General features: G+C 37.4%; 1 protein-coding gene across 12 annotated transcripts in view; it reads right to left on the minus strand.

Moving 5' to 3' along the window:
- Positions 1-13,579: 13,579 nt before the first annotated feature.
- The window catches only part of EYA4 (EYA transcriptional coactivator and phosphatase 4), a 166,153-nt gene continuing 162,689 nt past the window's right edge, over positions 13,580-17,043 (minus strand). For all 12 annotated transcript variants that reach the window (XM_089530347.1, XM_089530341.1, XM_089530348.1 and 9 more), the window contains one exon: positions 13,580-15,630. In XM_089530347.1, the coding sequence (XP_089386473.1) occupies positions 15,550-15,630 (81 nt within the window). In that variant the 3' untranslated portion in view covers positions 13,580-15,549. The remainder of the gene's footprint in view (positions 15,631-17,043) is intronic.

Raw genomic sequence — 17,043 nt, forward strand, 5'->3', positions numbered from 1 at the left:
AAAATACGATGACAGAAAGTGGTGAACCTCTTGCCTTCCTTGTATTGTCTGTTACACCACCATCAAAGTTACAGGATTCCATCATAAAAAAGGGAGAAGCTGTTTAGGTGGAAATTAAATAGGTTTACTTTGAAGTAGGCATGACCACGCTACATTTGGGAACTAGAACTCCAAGAGATGTCTGACTTGGGAGTTATAGTCCAAAAAAGGATCCCTCCCCCCTAAATTTATGAAGAAAACAGAACAAACCATAAGTCTCTAACCAGGTACTATTAGATGAAATACTTGGTGAGAGCCAGCATTCACCTCTCTTTCACCTTTGCCCTTCCTGCCATATAATCATAGGCAAGGCAAAGGTGGCTATGAAAACATAGGTAATGTTAGCCAAAATCCTACACTGGGATTCTGTAGCACAAATTCCACATGTGAAGTTATGCATGAATTGTGCTACACAATGTTTGTGTTGAATGGCAATATTATGTGACTGAACCAATACAGCGACATTCACAACCAAATGTGCAAACCACACTGGAGAGTTTGGAAAGGACTGTTGGACATGGCTTGAATTCTGAGGGAAGAGTAATGGATGCCATATTTGAATTCTTAAAGATGTTATTAGTTATTGTTATTAGTATTAATATAGCAAGGGTAATGTATCCCAGTGTGAATACTATTTATGTGTTTATGGATTTCTGCAATGCTGTGTTATCAATAAGAAAGGGGGGGGGGACCCAAAACGAATGTGCTTAAGCATTCACAAACAACAATTCCCAGTGGGTGAGGAAAGCAGTGTCACTACATACACAACTGTTTCCATAACTGAATGTCCGACTGCTTAGAATTGGAAGATGCCTCAAGGGCCATCCAGTCATGCAGGAATGCACAATCAAATCATTCCTGACAGATGACCATCTAGCCTCTGTTTAAAAACCTCTAAAGGAGGAGACATGTTTCACTGTCAAACAGCTCTTACTGTTGGGGTGGAATCTCTTTTTCCTGCAGCTTGAATCCACTGTTCCAGGTCCTATTCCCTGGAGCAGCAGAAAACAAGCTTCCTCAATATGGCATCCTTTCAAATATTTAAACTTGGTAAAACAGGGGAAATTTCTGTAGGGAAAGGTATGCATGACACCAACAGGACTCTGGCCATCACATTTGGATTTGGTTTGCTTTTACAGAACATTGATTTTTTTTCTCTTTTCTTTTCTTTCTTTTCTTCTTCTTCTTCTTCTTCTTCTTCTTCTTCTTCTTCTTCTTCTTTTTTTGACAACCAATCATTTTGATGGCCATTCCTTTAGTAGGGATCAAAATCTACTCCCAAGTGGCTTTCAGTTAAAGCCAGTTTGCTTTAATTGGCCCTCTTCTGCTACTTGCAAAGAGCAAATATTTACTTTTCACTTTTAGTTCTTTGCTTCCTTTATGTGCAATTTCATTTAATTTTGTTTCTTTTATGTATGTTTATATGAATACACACACACACACACACACACACAGTATTTGTATTTTGATTAATTTTCCTTTACTGTTACTGTCAGAGAAGAAGGATGTAAACATTCTAAATATGAATGAATGAAAACTCTTCTTGAAGTGACGGATTTCATTACCTCTGGTCACACTGGGGAGTCCGACAAATTTGCTTTTTAAATATAAGCAGCAGAAGGAAAATTTATCTCATTTATCTTAAGAATATTCTCCCAATCAGTCATTGTTCAAATTAAAACCCAGTTTCTTACTGGAGCCCAACTAAGTAGCATAAACCAAAGTTACTTTCTAAATGCTAGAAAAAATGAAAATCATCAATCTGGGTCATCAGCTTGCAAGGCAACCAAAAATTATGCAAGACACCCCAGACCTGTATGCCAGAGTCTCTGTGTTCCACTACCCAACTCAGTTTTCTTTTATTGACAGAGCAAATGTCAACACATCCCTTCTGTTTCTGACACTCCGTTCTGAGCATTCCCAGTGAGTGAGGACAGAGACCTTTGTTTTATTTATAATATCAGGCTGAGCTTCACAATATGAGCTAAGCTCCATGGTTAAAAATAAAAAGAACAATTCACAATAAATAAGTGGCTAGAATGTCATGATAGCTATGTCCAAGGATTGGGAATATGTCAAAAACCTGCTTTAAGAATATTCCCCATCTGATTTTTTTTTGGGGGGTGCACTTCAGTTTTGAACAGATGCCTGGATTTTGGTTTGCTTCTGGCTTCTGAACCATAGCCTTTTAAAAAAAGCACTTCTTTCTTCTTTTCTTTTTTGCATTTGATGGCATTTGCAAGTTTCATGACCGCATAACAATGACCATACATAAGTGTTTACAGAGTGCACCAATGTACCATACACATGTATCCAACTTTGGCAGATACTCCTGTTGGAATGGATTTTTCCTACTGTCCTTAATCAAACTGTCTGGAAGCTTGGGGGAATGTCCTAAGGCTGGTAAGAAAAGGTCCTAAGCCTCTCATATTTAGTAAGAGGTTGGCCTTTTCTAGCTGAATTAAGCAGTAGGTCTGGTCATAGTAACTAGGAAAGGAGCTCAGTAGCTTCACCAGTGGCCATCACTTGGTGGCAGTAGAAGTAGAGTTAAGTCAGAAGCATGTAGCAATTATGTCATTGGTCTGTACTCATATGCTAGGCACTTTTGTTTGGTACCAAAAGTGCCACCCATGCAGTGCCACTATAATTTATTCTGCATCTACCACTGCTTGCCCACAAACCATTCCATCTGGCTGAGTTCCATCTAGTTCTTAGGGAAAGCAGCATAGATGAGAATTATCTTAGATTTCTGTGACAGCCATGGATGTCGCTGTCATGAAGCTCACCTCCAGAGAGCGCACCCGCGCAAGAACGCAAGGGACTCAGATGAGGTCGGCCACGTTGAGAGGCATCTCCTAGAACAAGAGAAGATTCTGTGTGCTATGTTTACCTGAGGTTCTTCAATGTTTTTCACTTGAACACCCAATGTGTTGTTCTTTTGGTAAAAGTTTCTAGTGTGCAGGTGTTTAGGTAGCTAAACAACATAAGAACATGCTGAAACTGTGCAAATAACTTCTTCTACTCTAGTACTACTCTACTCCAGGCTAATGATATCAACAACACACATTTTGGTGGAAGATACAACAGTATAAGATATTGAAAATGGACACACTGGGTCTGGGGAAATATTTAGGGACCACTAAAGGTCCTCCAGATTTTGTTGTCCTGCAAGACTCATTCTTGACCATTTTAGCTCGTAAGCCTGACAGAAGCTATATTCTATGCATTTCTGGAAGGCCTCACCTTCCCCAGAACAATGTTCTAACTTTGTAAGTGATTAGGAGACACCTGTGCTTTGATTCCAGCATCTAGTACTCAGAGGATCATGGTGGTTGATCTGGTTATTCTGACTATAAGGCACCTGCGAGACCTATTCACTGGAACAAAAGAAGAGTCATGTACGTCTTTCCAAAGAAGGAAAAGTCATTTAGGCAGTGCAGAAACAATCCTGTTTGACACCACTGTAACTGATATGCCTCAATGCTATGGAATGTGCAACAAACTACAGTTTCCAGAATTTCATAGCACTGAGCCATGGCAATTAAAGTGTGTCAAACTGGATTATTTCTGCAGTACGGATGCAGCCTGTCACCCAACACTTGAGCTGGGTTGCCAGGTGAACCATTTTCTTAGAAGATGGAATCCAAATAGCAAAAATAACCAGGACTGCTTTTTATGAACTCGTGAGCTCTAGACAGAATGGTTCTTCTCAGTTTTCCATTTAACTTCTTAACAGACATGAGAATAGGGTTTCTCCCAGCCTATGGTTAAGCTCTAAGAGGAGAAAGAATTCTCCTGTGCTTTCCTCTTTCCTCTAATGTGTTCTGTCAGGAATCCCTGTTCATCTGAGCCAGTGTGCTAATACCCTGAATGGAGGACAGTCCCTCTCTGTGATGCTATTCCTATTATTAGATCACAGCATAGCAACAAAAATAGCGAACTCTTTCAAATACATCCACTGGCTCCAGAAGAAGAAATGAGATACAGGATATTAGGGGCCTTTCTGTATATTTATTGGAAGTAGGCCACCAATGAATTCCAGGTGCTACCACAGGATTTGGTGACTTTTCAGTAACAACATCACCAAATCCTATTACAGGTATTATAACTAGCACATATGCTGTCTGGAGACAATACTACATTCCTCCCAAGGTATAAATTCCACATTTTAAATTATTTGAAAATGTTACTTTCTTGCAAGTTAAGAGAAAATGTGCTGGATTGAGGCAATTCAAACTGAGCAAAATCAAAAATCAGACATGATGTTTGTGAAGAAAGGAACAATGTCATTAAATATTACTAGCAAAGGTACACAGTAAAGAACTACCAATAAGTAAGAATGATAACATGGTTTTAACTCTAGCGTATTATACTTGTGTGCTCAATATTCTCAAGTAGGGGTGAATAATGCAGTCTTCTAAATATTGGTAGACTGCAACTTCCATCAGCCCTAGCCAATAGATCTCATGATGAGGAATGCTGGGATGATACCAGTATTTGGATACTGCATGATATCCACCTGTGTTCTAGAGCAAGTACAGACATAAATAAATATATTGAAAACTAAAAGAGCTACTCATATTCTTTTGGTGGGACTTCTCATCTTTTTTTATCCAAATACCTGTATAGCTTGATTTTAGGTGACAACCTTACTCAGTCCAATCTTCTATCAGCTGAAGCTCCTTCCTCTTTCTCTCAATTTTTTTATATACAATTGTTGCTCATTTCTCACAAGTGAAACAAAAAGCACCCAAGATAACTTTTTAAAGCCATATCCAGAACACTGGCAAACCTGCAGAATGCAAAATGATCTTACCAATATTCACACATTATGAAACAAAGACAACAAAAATACCTTTAGATTAAAAATTAAGAAACGGAAGAATTAAAGAATTTTCTTACGGTAACTCAAACAAAATATATGTATTGGATACCATGATTATGAAGTGCAGAGGCATGTTCAAACCACTGCTCATCTCCTTAAGTCTTAGAAGCTTGCTAAATGTTGAATTTTGCCCAACGTACAATATTCAAGGAGCTTTTATTTCATTCCATTTTTCATTGTCTAAAAAATTTGTTCTATCTTGGTTCCACATCTACACATTTTGTTTAGCATCTTGCATTAAAAAGGTATTTCAATACACATTTGTGAAAATGTATGCATTTTTCAAACCACACTTATTTTGCAGGCTTTTTTTAACATTACCATTTTTCAGTCACACACACACACATATAAGTGTGGTTTCAAAAATGCAATAATTTTCACAAATGTGTATTGGCATACATACCCACTGTATAGGGAAAATATTTACTTCTGCAAACCTAAGCCAATTCGTACTACCTCTGTCTGAACCAGAACAGAACTAAATGTCAATATCCACATTTCTTTGAAGTCTGGGATCACTGTGTACATTAAAGGTATATGTTGAGAAATGTGCTCAAAATAATATATATATGACATTTAGTTCTGTTCTGGTTCAGATAGAGGTAGTACAAATTAGCTTAGGTTTGCAGAAGTAAATATTTTCCCCATCACTACAATACGCTAAATGAAAATTAGCTCTTGTTAAAAAAAAGTTCAGCTTCATGGCTGTAAGTCAAAGTTAGGTAGGTGGGGAGTAACATTCTTAGTAATCATCAGAAACTTGAAGTATTGTAGATCTCATGAACCTTCCCCTTTAAGACAGAATCAGTTTCATCTCATCTGAAAAACTGTTGGTGGATGTGCAAAGCAGTGCCTTAATGATGATGATGTCTTAATGATGACATACATCACGAAATTTCTTTCCTCCCCTCATTGCTGAGTCTCAAATGTGAAGAACTGCCATTTCAGAGGATCTTTGCAATAACTCATAACTAACTGCTCTTCAGAGCTAGCATGGTGTAGTGGTTTCAGTGTTGGAGTAAGACTTGGGAAGACCAGAGTTTGAATCCCTGTTCTGGTTTGAATCAACTGGTGACCTTGGGCAAGTCATATTCTGTCAGCCCCAGAGGAAAACAATGGTAAACCCACTCTTAATAAATTATGTCAAGAAAATCCCATGATAGATTCACCTTAGGATCACCATAAGTTGGAGACAATTTAAAGGCACATAGCAAAAGAAATGTATATAAAATTGATCTATTTGTATCTTACCTGAATTTTGTTTATAGGAATACCTCCATCAACAAAGCCTTTGACAAGAAAGGTCCTTTTTGCAAAGTCTTTTTACAGAAGATCAGTCCAGGTTCGTTTCTTGCCTTCTGTCCAGGTGGAAGCTTTTTTGCAGCATGTGCATTGGAAAAATGTTAAAAGAGGGCTGGAGAAAATTCTATTGTAGGTGATCCTTCTGAAGCTGTGTGCACTCACATACAACAGGGAAGGTAAACAACTGCCTCCAGAATGACCTACTGAGCAAAGTGTGAAGAGCAAAACAGAAAGAAACAGTGGAAGCAGAGCAGCTTGCCTCACCAGCTCCCCTGGCATGTTGAAATAATGTAGCTCTATTAGTTTTGCCCCCAAAATAGAAATAAGAAAATCAGAGGCTACTGAAAGAAACATAATAATTCCGGGATGCATTTTGGGATAAACTTTCGAATGTTCTCTATAAGATTAAAAATGATTTTGTTTACTTGTGCAAGGTTTACCTGACCTGGTTGTTTCATATTATATGCGCATGACTTGCCACCATAGAATCATAGAATCACAGAATAATAGAGTTGGAAGAGACCGCAAGGGCCATCCAGTCCAACCCCCTGCCATGCAGGAAATCCAAATCAAAGCATCCCCGACAGATCCCACTCTGTAAAATTAAAGGGGAATGTTAGTTGCAGTTTAGGGGACACTGTAGGGTGAACTGTGGACTTGGTTCTGGTTCTGTCTTGCCATAGTCTTTGAGGATACTAAAGGGTAAGTGTCATTTCAAAACTGGCTTAGTGAAAAATAATCTATGGCATTTCTTCCATTTTGATATTTCAGTTGTTAGAGCTCTCCTGCAAGTTTTCATTCTACAAGAGGGGAATTCTGTCTGCTTGTAATTCCAGAAGAAATATGGGCATACAGAATGTGGGCCTCATGAAGAGATTCTCAGATGATATCCTTGCTATGTTACTTTTTTTAAATAAAAGCAGCATTTTTATGAAGCCCTTTGCTGACTGAAAATGGGTAGGAGGGAAAGCAGGTTAGAGCCTACAAGCCTGCTTTGTTTCTTAATATCAGATCTATTTCCTTCTTTCTGGCCCTCTTTTTCCCCCCATCTGCCAACACCAAGGGGTCAATTGGGCTACTTTATTTATGGATCATTTTGAATTATTATTGCCCAACATTCCAGTGCTTAGTTTCCAAAGCATCTTATGAAGAGTTATTGGAAGTGATGAATAGACTGCAAGAGGCCAAGTAAATATTATTATTGTAACACCACATAAATAAGATTTTATTTTCAAGTTAAACATTAAAATGCCTGATTTCCTTTAACATTGTTAAACATGTCACTTTATTAGGTACTATCAATCTGATAAATTTAAAGTTATTTTTGGAGAATGAATGCCATAAAATCCAAACGTGTACATATGTATATCAGGGAAACAGAATGCAAACCAAAGAATGAAGACTTGCAGTATAAAATAGTGAGGTGTCCTTCCCTTTGAGTTTGAATAGAATGTGACAGGACAATAGCCACCCAAGAATTTTCAATATTCTGTCTTGGTGGAATCTAGTGCAATATAGATGGCAACACAAGGATATAATCTTCCAGAGAGGTATTTGGCAAAGTCTTTGTTTGTTGGAGCTAATAAATCAAGCTTTCAAGAGGGAATTCTAATACGTTGCATTTACCAGCTTTTTGTGGTGGAGGTAATATTGTATACATTAATGGGGTGTACTTCTACCATCTGCTAGAACAAGGTAATTTCTGGTCAGGGCATGGCAATTAATCTATATATCTTTTTTGGTAATTTCACACACCCCACACCCTAAAAAGATGCTCTGCTTCAGGAGATACAACTATCTAAATAAACATCTAATTACAGTCAGTCCTTGGTATCCACAGATTCGTTATCAATGGATTCAACCATCCACAGCTTGCATATATATATATATATATATATATATATAGAGAGAGAGAGAGAGAGAGAGAGAGAGAGAGAGAGAGAGCGCAAATGTTGATTTTGCCATTTTATAAAAGGGATACCATTTTACTGTGCCATTGTATTTAATGGGACTTGAGCATACACAGATTTTAGTGTCTGCAGAGAGTACTGGAACCAAAATCCAGTGGATATCAAATTTAACATTTGCAGTTTCATTACTGTCATGCATTGATCTAAGACTAAAGATTGGGAAGTCAACCTTTTCACAACTATATAGCTACCTGATTCCGTATGGATCAGATGAACACAAAGATATAACCTCCACAGCTAATGTGAAGTTTCATAGAATAGTAAAGGTAAGGGCAGAGGAATTATGTTTGCAAAATCAATATAAATGTGGAAGATTTTTGTTGTTTGTTTTGCAGCTGTCTGTGTTACATTACTGCTTGAGTTCAGACTACTTGAAGCAACTTATTTTCCTTTATGAGCGCATTACACTGCTAAGATTTCCCAGAGGGGGCTTTTTCTTAGGCTCATCTGGTGGAAACAAGGGACAGGGCCTTCTTGGTGGCCGCTCCTAGACTTTGGACCTCCCTCCCTAGGGAGGCTAATTTGCTCCTCTGTCAGTAAATTAAAACATTCTTATGCTGTCAGACCTTTAAAAATTGACTGGGATGGACATTTAATAATGTGTTGTGCTATTATATGGTATGTCTTTTAATGAATTTTAATATTTTGAAATTAATAAATAACTTTTCTATTTTTATTTCAGATTTTTATACTTTTAACTTTGTATTGTTTCAATATGTTGTAAGGTGCCTTCAATCCCATTATTGGGAGAAGGGTGGGATATAACATCAACAATAACAAAAACAACAACAGTGTTCATTTTCAAACAGGAGACACCTCTTTCTGGAAGATGATAATAGGTATCCTTTAAGAAGAGGGAAACCAGCACCAATATGGAAATGTCTTGGTAATGCCTTAGAAATATAGAGGTGTCTTGAGCCATTTTCACCTATCACTTCTTCTGGAGCCAGATACACTTTCTTAGAATCATAGAATCATAGAATCGTAAAGTTGGAAGAGACCACTAGGGCCATCCAGTCCAACCCCCTGCCATGCAGGAAATCCAAATCAAAGCATCCCTGACAGATGGCCATCCAGCCTCTGTTTAAAGACCTCCAAGGAAGGAGACTCTATCACCTTCCGAGGAAGTGCATTCCACTGTCGAACAGCCCTTACTGTCAGGAAGTTCCTCCTAATGTTCAGGTGGAATCTCTTTTCCTGTAGCTTGCATCCATTGTTCCGAGTCCTGTTCTCTGGAGCAGCAGAAAACAAGCTTGCTCCCTCCTCAATATGACATCCTTTCAAATATTTAAACAGGGCTATCATATCACCTCTTAACCTTCTTTTCTCCAGGCTAAACATCCCCAGCTCCCTAAGTCGTTCCTCATAGGGCATGGTTTCCAGACCCTTTACCATTTTTGTTGCCCTCCTTTGGACACGCTCCAGTTTCTCAATGTCCTTTCTGAATTGTGGCGCCCAGAACTGGACACAATATTCTAGGTGGGGCCTGACCAAAGCAGAATACAGTGGCACTATTACTTCTCTTGATCTAGACACTATACTTTTATTGATGCAGCCTAAAATTGCATTGGCCTTTTTAGCTGCCGCATCACACTGTTCACTCATGTTCAACTTGTGGTCTACTTGGACTCCTAGATCCCTTTCACACGTAGTTTCATTCAGCCAGGTATCACCCATCCTATATCTGTGCATTTTATTTTTCCGCCCTAAATGCAATACCTTACATTTCTCTGTGTTGAATTTCATTTTGTTAGCTTTGGCCCAGCTTTCTAGTCTATTCAGGTCATTTTGAATCTTGATCCTGTCCTCTGGGGTATTAGCTATTCCCCCTAATTTGGTGTCATCTGCAAATTTGATAAGTATGCTCCCAATTCTGTCATCCAGGTCATTGATAAAGATGTTGAATAGCACTGGGCCCAGGACAGAGCCCTGTGGGACCCCACTGGTCACTTCTCTCCAGGATGAAAAGGAGCCATTGTTGAGCACCCTTTGGGTTCGGCCGGTCAACCAATTACAGATCCATTTAACAGTTCCTTTGTCTTTTGCTTCTCTTTCTCTGCTCAACAGCTGAACCGTGAGATCTTTAGGAAATGGCTTTGCATTTATACCTCCAGCTGTTCTGTAGGTACTCTAGGATCAAGGTAATGATGTAGGTACAATTCAAGCCACTGAAAAAGAACTATTTCATACAGAAAACCAAAGGCAGTGCAAGCGTGGTGATGGTGCAGAAAATGACAACATTTTCACATGTATTTATTGAGAAGTAGTAAAGATATACACATTTTTACAAGCTCAATATTAATTTACATTTTCTTAAATAATGTTATCCCCAAATAAATCATGACTTACATTACATAGACCCTTGGCTTCAACAGTACCACAAGGCTGAAAATGCTGGGAGTTCAAATGTCATAATGGCTCATGTCGGTTAAGTTCATTTCTAAAGACACTAAATATCACATATATTCAAGCATCTAGACATGGCTCCAAAATGCCTCCCCACTTTAAAAAAAAAGAGAGAAAGAGAGAGATGAAATTTATATCTAAACCTGTAGTGGGCATATCATTATAGTTCCCCAATATATGGAAAGATTTAGATTCTACTGTTTGACCTACTGTTCCAGAAGCATTTAGTTTGATATTTGACTTTGTACACCACCTCTTTAAATGCACAGGCATTTACTATATTATACAGATACTCTGTTTTACTTCTTTCACTGTACTCAAGTTACTGCCCCTGCTTATATTGCAATACATTGGGGATAATTCTCCCCACATAATGCCAAAGTGTGAGCAGCTTCTTGTGCTTGGAAGCAGTGGGCCATGTATGGGCTTCCCATAGCAAGTAATGGCTGATGCACTATGATGCATATATTATTAGCCAAGGGCCAGTTAGGAAGGGAGGGAGCCCTAAGGAGAGAGATTGTGCTCAATATTTTATGTGCACGACTAACATATTGCAATTTTTCACTTTAGTGGTTTTATTGAATTGCATCCATCTTTCACTTATTTCCTTGTATTTACATCAAATCAAATTGTGCTGTGTTTCCATATCTCAAGCACAACATTCAAAGTGCTTAATACATACGTGCTGCTTCCATTACAGCAACTACAAAGGCACAAACTTCACTATCTTAATTGCACAACTTTTAGAGCATGGGGTAATTTTTGTTCTTCTGTGTAGTAGGATAGGAATTTTTTTTTTTAAAAAAAAGGGAGTTTGATTACATTTATTAATAAATTAAAATAAAATGACAGTCCAAATGACCAAATTTCAACTCGTACAAAACCATTCTCTCTTTGGAATTGTCTGATATGCCTTAACTTCTGGCTTAGGTAGAGACACATGAACAGCATACCCCTCGGCCCCATTTTCAGTAATCTTATTACAAGTATTTTAATTCCCCCAAACTTCCTACAGATTTTAGGTGAGCAGTGCCATCTAACTTTGTCTTGAATTTTGCTTTTAAAAATTTAATTTTTATTGGAGAGACAATTTTACCACTAAGTTGCCCAATATTTGACACAGTTTATTGCTGTATCTAGAGTTCTGGGAATTTTGTTCCCTTGGTATTCACCATGTGATATAAAGTACTAATATACCGTTCATTTATTTTTCTGAATTGAAACTGGAATATTAATAGAACAATGTATAGAAGAGTCAATGAAGACCATGACAGAGCAGAACTGACTGCATATCCATTTTGACCACATTACCAAATATTACATTATATTCAGGATGACTGAAACAAACTGTGCTGTGGGGGCATGCCACAGTTTTAACAAAATATATGGTTTTCATTTTGTGTAATTGGAACATATCTTTTAAACAAAATAAATGAAAATCCCTTTAAAATCTACCTTTACAGCCAGATTTGACAAGTTTGAGTCTTTTATATATCATTCAAGTACTTTACAAAAGAAAAAAAGAAAACCTCAAAACAATAGTGTACAAGTATAAACAGCTGGAAGACTTCATCTAAAAATATTTCATTCTTATTTAGAATAAACTTCAAAGATACATCAGGGACATATATTGTGCTCAATGGTTTTTTATTTTTATAGCTTATCTGAACGGATGATATAAGAATTCCTTTTTAGTACCATGTTTAGTTGTCAATAAGGCCAATCAAATTAAATCCAGCAGTGAACAAGGTGAAGGGCTGTTCAAAAATGAGATTATTTTGATAATGTTGTTAACAACTTGCATTTGGTGAGTTTCACTTAACATTTGCTGCATAAGTAAAATGCATTCTCACACATAAGAGGACCACAATGTATCTGCCTTTAATTTATATTAATTTTATGACAGAAAAACAGAGAAGAGAAGTTTGTACTTCTATGCAGACTTTCCTGTTGAACCCAGTGAAACTTACCTCTTAGTAAATATGCAACGGATTTCACTGCACTGCTGCCAGGGTAGATTGCACAGCCATAATGATTCACAAATGAATATATCCTAATGAATTTCAACATCTCTAACCTCTTTTGCTGTATCCCAAGGAGTAGGAAGTGCTTATAATGACACTTTAGTAATTATAATATTTCTGGATTTACCAAACACCCTTACAAAACTGGGAAATATAAAAGCTTGCATTCCACAGAACAGTTGTAACCGACTATAATTTAATACAAAACTGCACATGCACCTTTTTATCTCAGGAGAAGTGGTGTTGTGTACTTCAGTTCACCACTACAAGCATTCTTGTCCACTGCATGATGGAATGCATAAATCTCAGAAGTGGCCCACTCTGGCAGGTCTGGGAACTGATGTCTAACTGTGGGACTCAAAAGGATTGCTAAAAATGAGGGAGGGGGGGGGACAAATAATATCCCATGCCAAGACTGGAGGTTCTAGTTTATAAAAATTGATATTTTTAATCTGTGTACGAATGCAAACTATTTAAAAAGTGAATATCTGCTTCTGGAGATTTCAGAAATAGGCAATTCAACACGCAAACACCCTTTTTTAATGCAGAAAAAGGATAGGCCAGGAAAGTCTGGGCCACAAAAACAGACTTGGCTGGCTACATGCAGTCTTTGCTCCAATTTGTGCATTCCTGCTATATACTATTGTAAAAAAATATCTGCACCATAAATTGTTGTGGGGGGAAGTTGTTCTCTGAATATAGAACCATAATAGCAGCATCATTCACCCCCTAACCAGCAGATCCTAAACCAAGCATGCATACCATACATGTAGTATGCATTAGCTGCAACAGGAACCTAGTGTACAGTTCTCCTATAGTTTATCTAGTCTCATCTTCCTTGTCTTTGCATTCCCATCACACAAGATGTGCCAGCCTAGAACAAAACTTGCTTATAGAGCCCTGGAGAGGAGAAAAAGAGTGCCAGGATAGATAGAGGGTGTGTGTGTGTGTGCGCGCGTGTGTATGATACACAATTCTTAACTACCTTAACTCCCTAAGAAGGGCACCAACATCATTTATGAGGCAAACTGTCATAAAATTCAATTTTAAAGTCATAGAATATGCATACTAAAAAGACCATAGTTAAAACATTTGCTCTCCAATTAACTGTTAAAAGCTAGGTTGAATAAAATGTCTTCATTGCTCACCAAACAGTAATTAGGGATGGTGCTAGTTTCACAACCTCCCTTGGTAGAGAATTCCATAACTGGCAAACTATCATATACAGGGAATAAACATGCCAGCCTCCTGTTACAAGCACCAGTGTACATGCTGTGGTTATGCATGCTTAGAGTAAACAAAATGGTTAAATGGTTATGCACAGAATGCAAAGGAACTATGGTACGCATACTGTGGTGCGCATTGAGCAAGAAGTGGCCAGTGAAAAAGGGAAAGGAAAGAAACCTCCACTGAGACACATACTGTTCTGCCCCCCCCCCCCCCATCAGTGCTCTAAACCAGCTGGAAAAGGTTTAAACAAACTGGATACAGCAGAAACTCATGGACCGAAAGAACAAATGAACCTTTAGTGATATCATATAATCAACAATTTTAAGATTAAGTTTTGGTTCCATTGGCATTTTAATTTTTGGAGCCTATTATTCCTGTTCTAGTTTTTCCACTATGGAATAATTATCATTTGGCTCCTATTTTTTTTTAATCTGATCTAATCTGATACTGAATTGAATGGAAGTTCCCTTTGCCTTTCTGAATTAGCCTTCTTTGGTTTATTAATTTTGAGAGTACATTTGAACAGTACCCAGCCAAATTTATGGGTAATTTGCTTCAGATTAAGTGTGCTAAATCATAATTTGAAACTAAGCAAATTGATGGTATTGTTTTGTTTTTATATAACTTTTATATAAAATCAAAATGATTGCTATGCAGTTAATTCATGAATACATTTTTGTTGTTTTCTTTCAAGATGAAAATGAAGAAAAAGATCTCAAATAACCGACCATTTAATTTTCCCCTGTCATGGTGCCTAATATCATTCCAACTTCTTGACATTCTCTTAACTTGCCTGCCTCCTACAATGGAATTATTAAGAAACTAAATGTAACACTAAATTTCCATTATTATACTGTTCTTTCCTTACTGCAACAAATACTTATGTCCTTTTGATGCAACACTGCTCTCTGATTATTTGAATTTGCAATTTGGTCATGTCAAAAATTATCACAAAGATTTATTGTTTATCTACATAATCTTAAACCAATGTTAAACCATTGTAACACACAAACAAGATCTTGTCTTTTAAGGCACAACACATCATTATGCACATTCTGTTTGCCAAACTTATAAAAGAGACAATAATTATTATTACATAGCCCCATCCCACACACCCGCAAAACAAAAGAAATAAATTGCATCCACTTTCAAAGTCAGCTGCTAATAAAGTCACAGTAAATTATTTCCATCAATAATTTACACATTTTACAGATCTAGACAGGATTGTCGTCGTACAGTCTGAGTGCATTCCAATTCAGATTTTCTAGGTTAGTTAGGTAGACTAAAGTTTGATTCAAACCTCAGTGCTGAGAATTATCCCATATTGAGGAATGTTGTTGAATACCACCATTGACGATCAGAAAATGCATAGCACTGCTTTCCCAGTCTAAGTCCATTGCAAAGGCTATTCACTCTGGCTAGGGCTCATTTGGTGTGTACCAGCAACCTCCTTTTTATAGTTCTTTAATCATCAAAAATCCTTTATATATAAGACCATATAGAGAATTCTTGTGTAGAATTAAAGCTGTAGCTCCATTCAGTAATCTGAATTCTTCACATGGAATTTTCATCCCAAATATTGCTTTTCCTTCTTAAGACCATACATATGTGTAATGCCAGAAGCATCGGATCACATACAGAAGATTCAGTGTACTTGAAATATAAAAAGAATTTGTCAGCTATGTGACAACAGTTATAAATACTCTAATTCCAGAGCCTGATGTAGAGCCAGGAGGTCCGAGTGACTAGATATCCTCCAGAAAGGCATGTTGTGCTGTGTTATTTGAAGGAGGGAAACGGGAGAAGAAATGAACAATATATTTAACACACATTTGTTTTCCTACACTTTGAGCTTTCTAGAATTACTCTCACAGCAACACTGACAGAATCCACCTCCATCCCCGCCTCCATCCTGCTCCCAACCTAAACAGATCTGAACTACATTTTACAGTAAGGAGCTTAGGTAAACACTGAAGCAATTTCCCTTTTATTTATATAAAGGATAGTCAGTCAGAGAATAATGTTGCTCACACTTTTATGATGCAGTTACTAACTGTAATTGAATGTGTGGGGGAAATAATAGGCTTTTCTGACATATGTTATATAAAATAGCTCAACTTCCTATGGGAACTCAAATCATTGCAGGCATGTTCAATGCAAAAAAGCAAAAGCTTATGATCTTTTGAAATCTTATGTGGTAAGTAGAGAAATATGAGTCTCATACCCTCATCTAGCTGCTTGCCCTATTATACATGTATGGAGCATCTAATTTAATGTCCCAAAGAAAACTTGAACATTTCTCCACTGCAATGAGAGGTAGCAAGTGCATACAAATAGAACACTAACCTTCCATCATGGAGGAGATACAAAGAGCATATGTTCTCATTTTTATGCAAGAACACAGCTTCAGAAGCCCAGTGTGGAACTGTTTCTAGTAAAGTAGAATTTCACTTGCTGACATAATCACATGGAACATGTTCATGGCCCACTAATGACAGGTCTATGTGATCATCATCTGCCAGTGTGACACAACTGTCTGGGTCACTAAGGCTCTAGGGAGCTGGCAGAGCAAAATCTTCCTAAATAAAAATGCTACAAATGGTACATAGTTTGCATTTTAAGAATCTTACTTTTATTTAGTTCAGATCTATTTGCCAGGAACTTGTATTCCTATACATCTTCCACAACTGTTCATGCAAGCAACAGCTACAGTTAGAGGAAAGCATGCCAACCACAAAGTAAAGAACCCAACCACCGGGTTTTCTGAACAGGCTACAAGACACAATCCCAGCACCTGTACTGCATCTATTTGTAGAAACCATTTGGAATCAGCATTTAACTGTTAGAAAAATTGTGATAGCTAAGGACCAACACTAGGAGATGCTATATGATATTAAAAATGCTATCTCATTTAGTTTTTTCTAAGGTAGGATTGCTGTAAATAATATGGATGTATGTCAAAATACAGGACATCTCCATACTGAAGATTACTGTGGAATGGACTGAATTTTGAATGATTTTGAGCTAGGTTTCTTTAAAGACTGAAATGAAATGTTACTGATCTGTTGAATGTTCATATTATAATCACTCCTCATATGCAGCCATGGTACTTGGTGAGGCCTTTTGTATACAAATGAAAAGAATGCATAATTATCCCAGGGCAGATATTTGGATGCAGAGGAAACAC

The sequence above is a fragment of the Sceloporus occidentalis genome, unplaced genomic scaffold, assembly GCF_023333645.1.
Source record: "Sceloporus occidentalis isolate IW3139 unplaced genomic scaffold, rSceOcc1.0.p SCAF_6, whole genome shotgun sequence".
Taxonomy (NCBI): domain Eukaryota; kingdom Metazoa; phylum Chordata; class Lepidosauria; order Squamata; family Phrynosomatidae; genus Sceloporus; species Sceloporus occidentalis.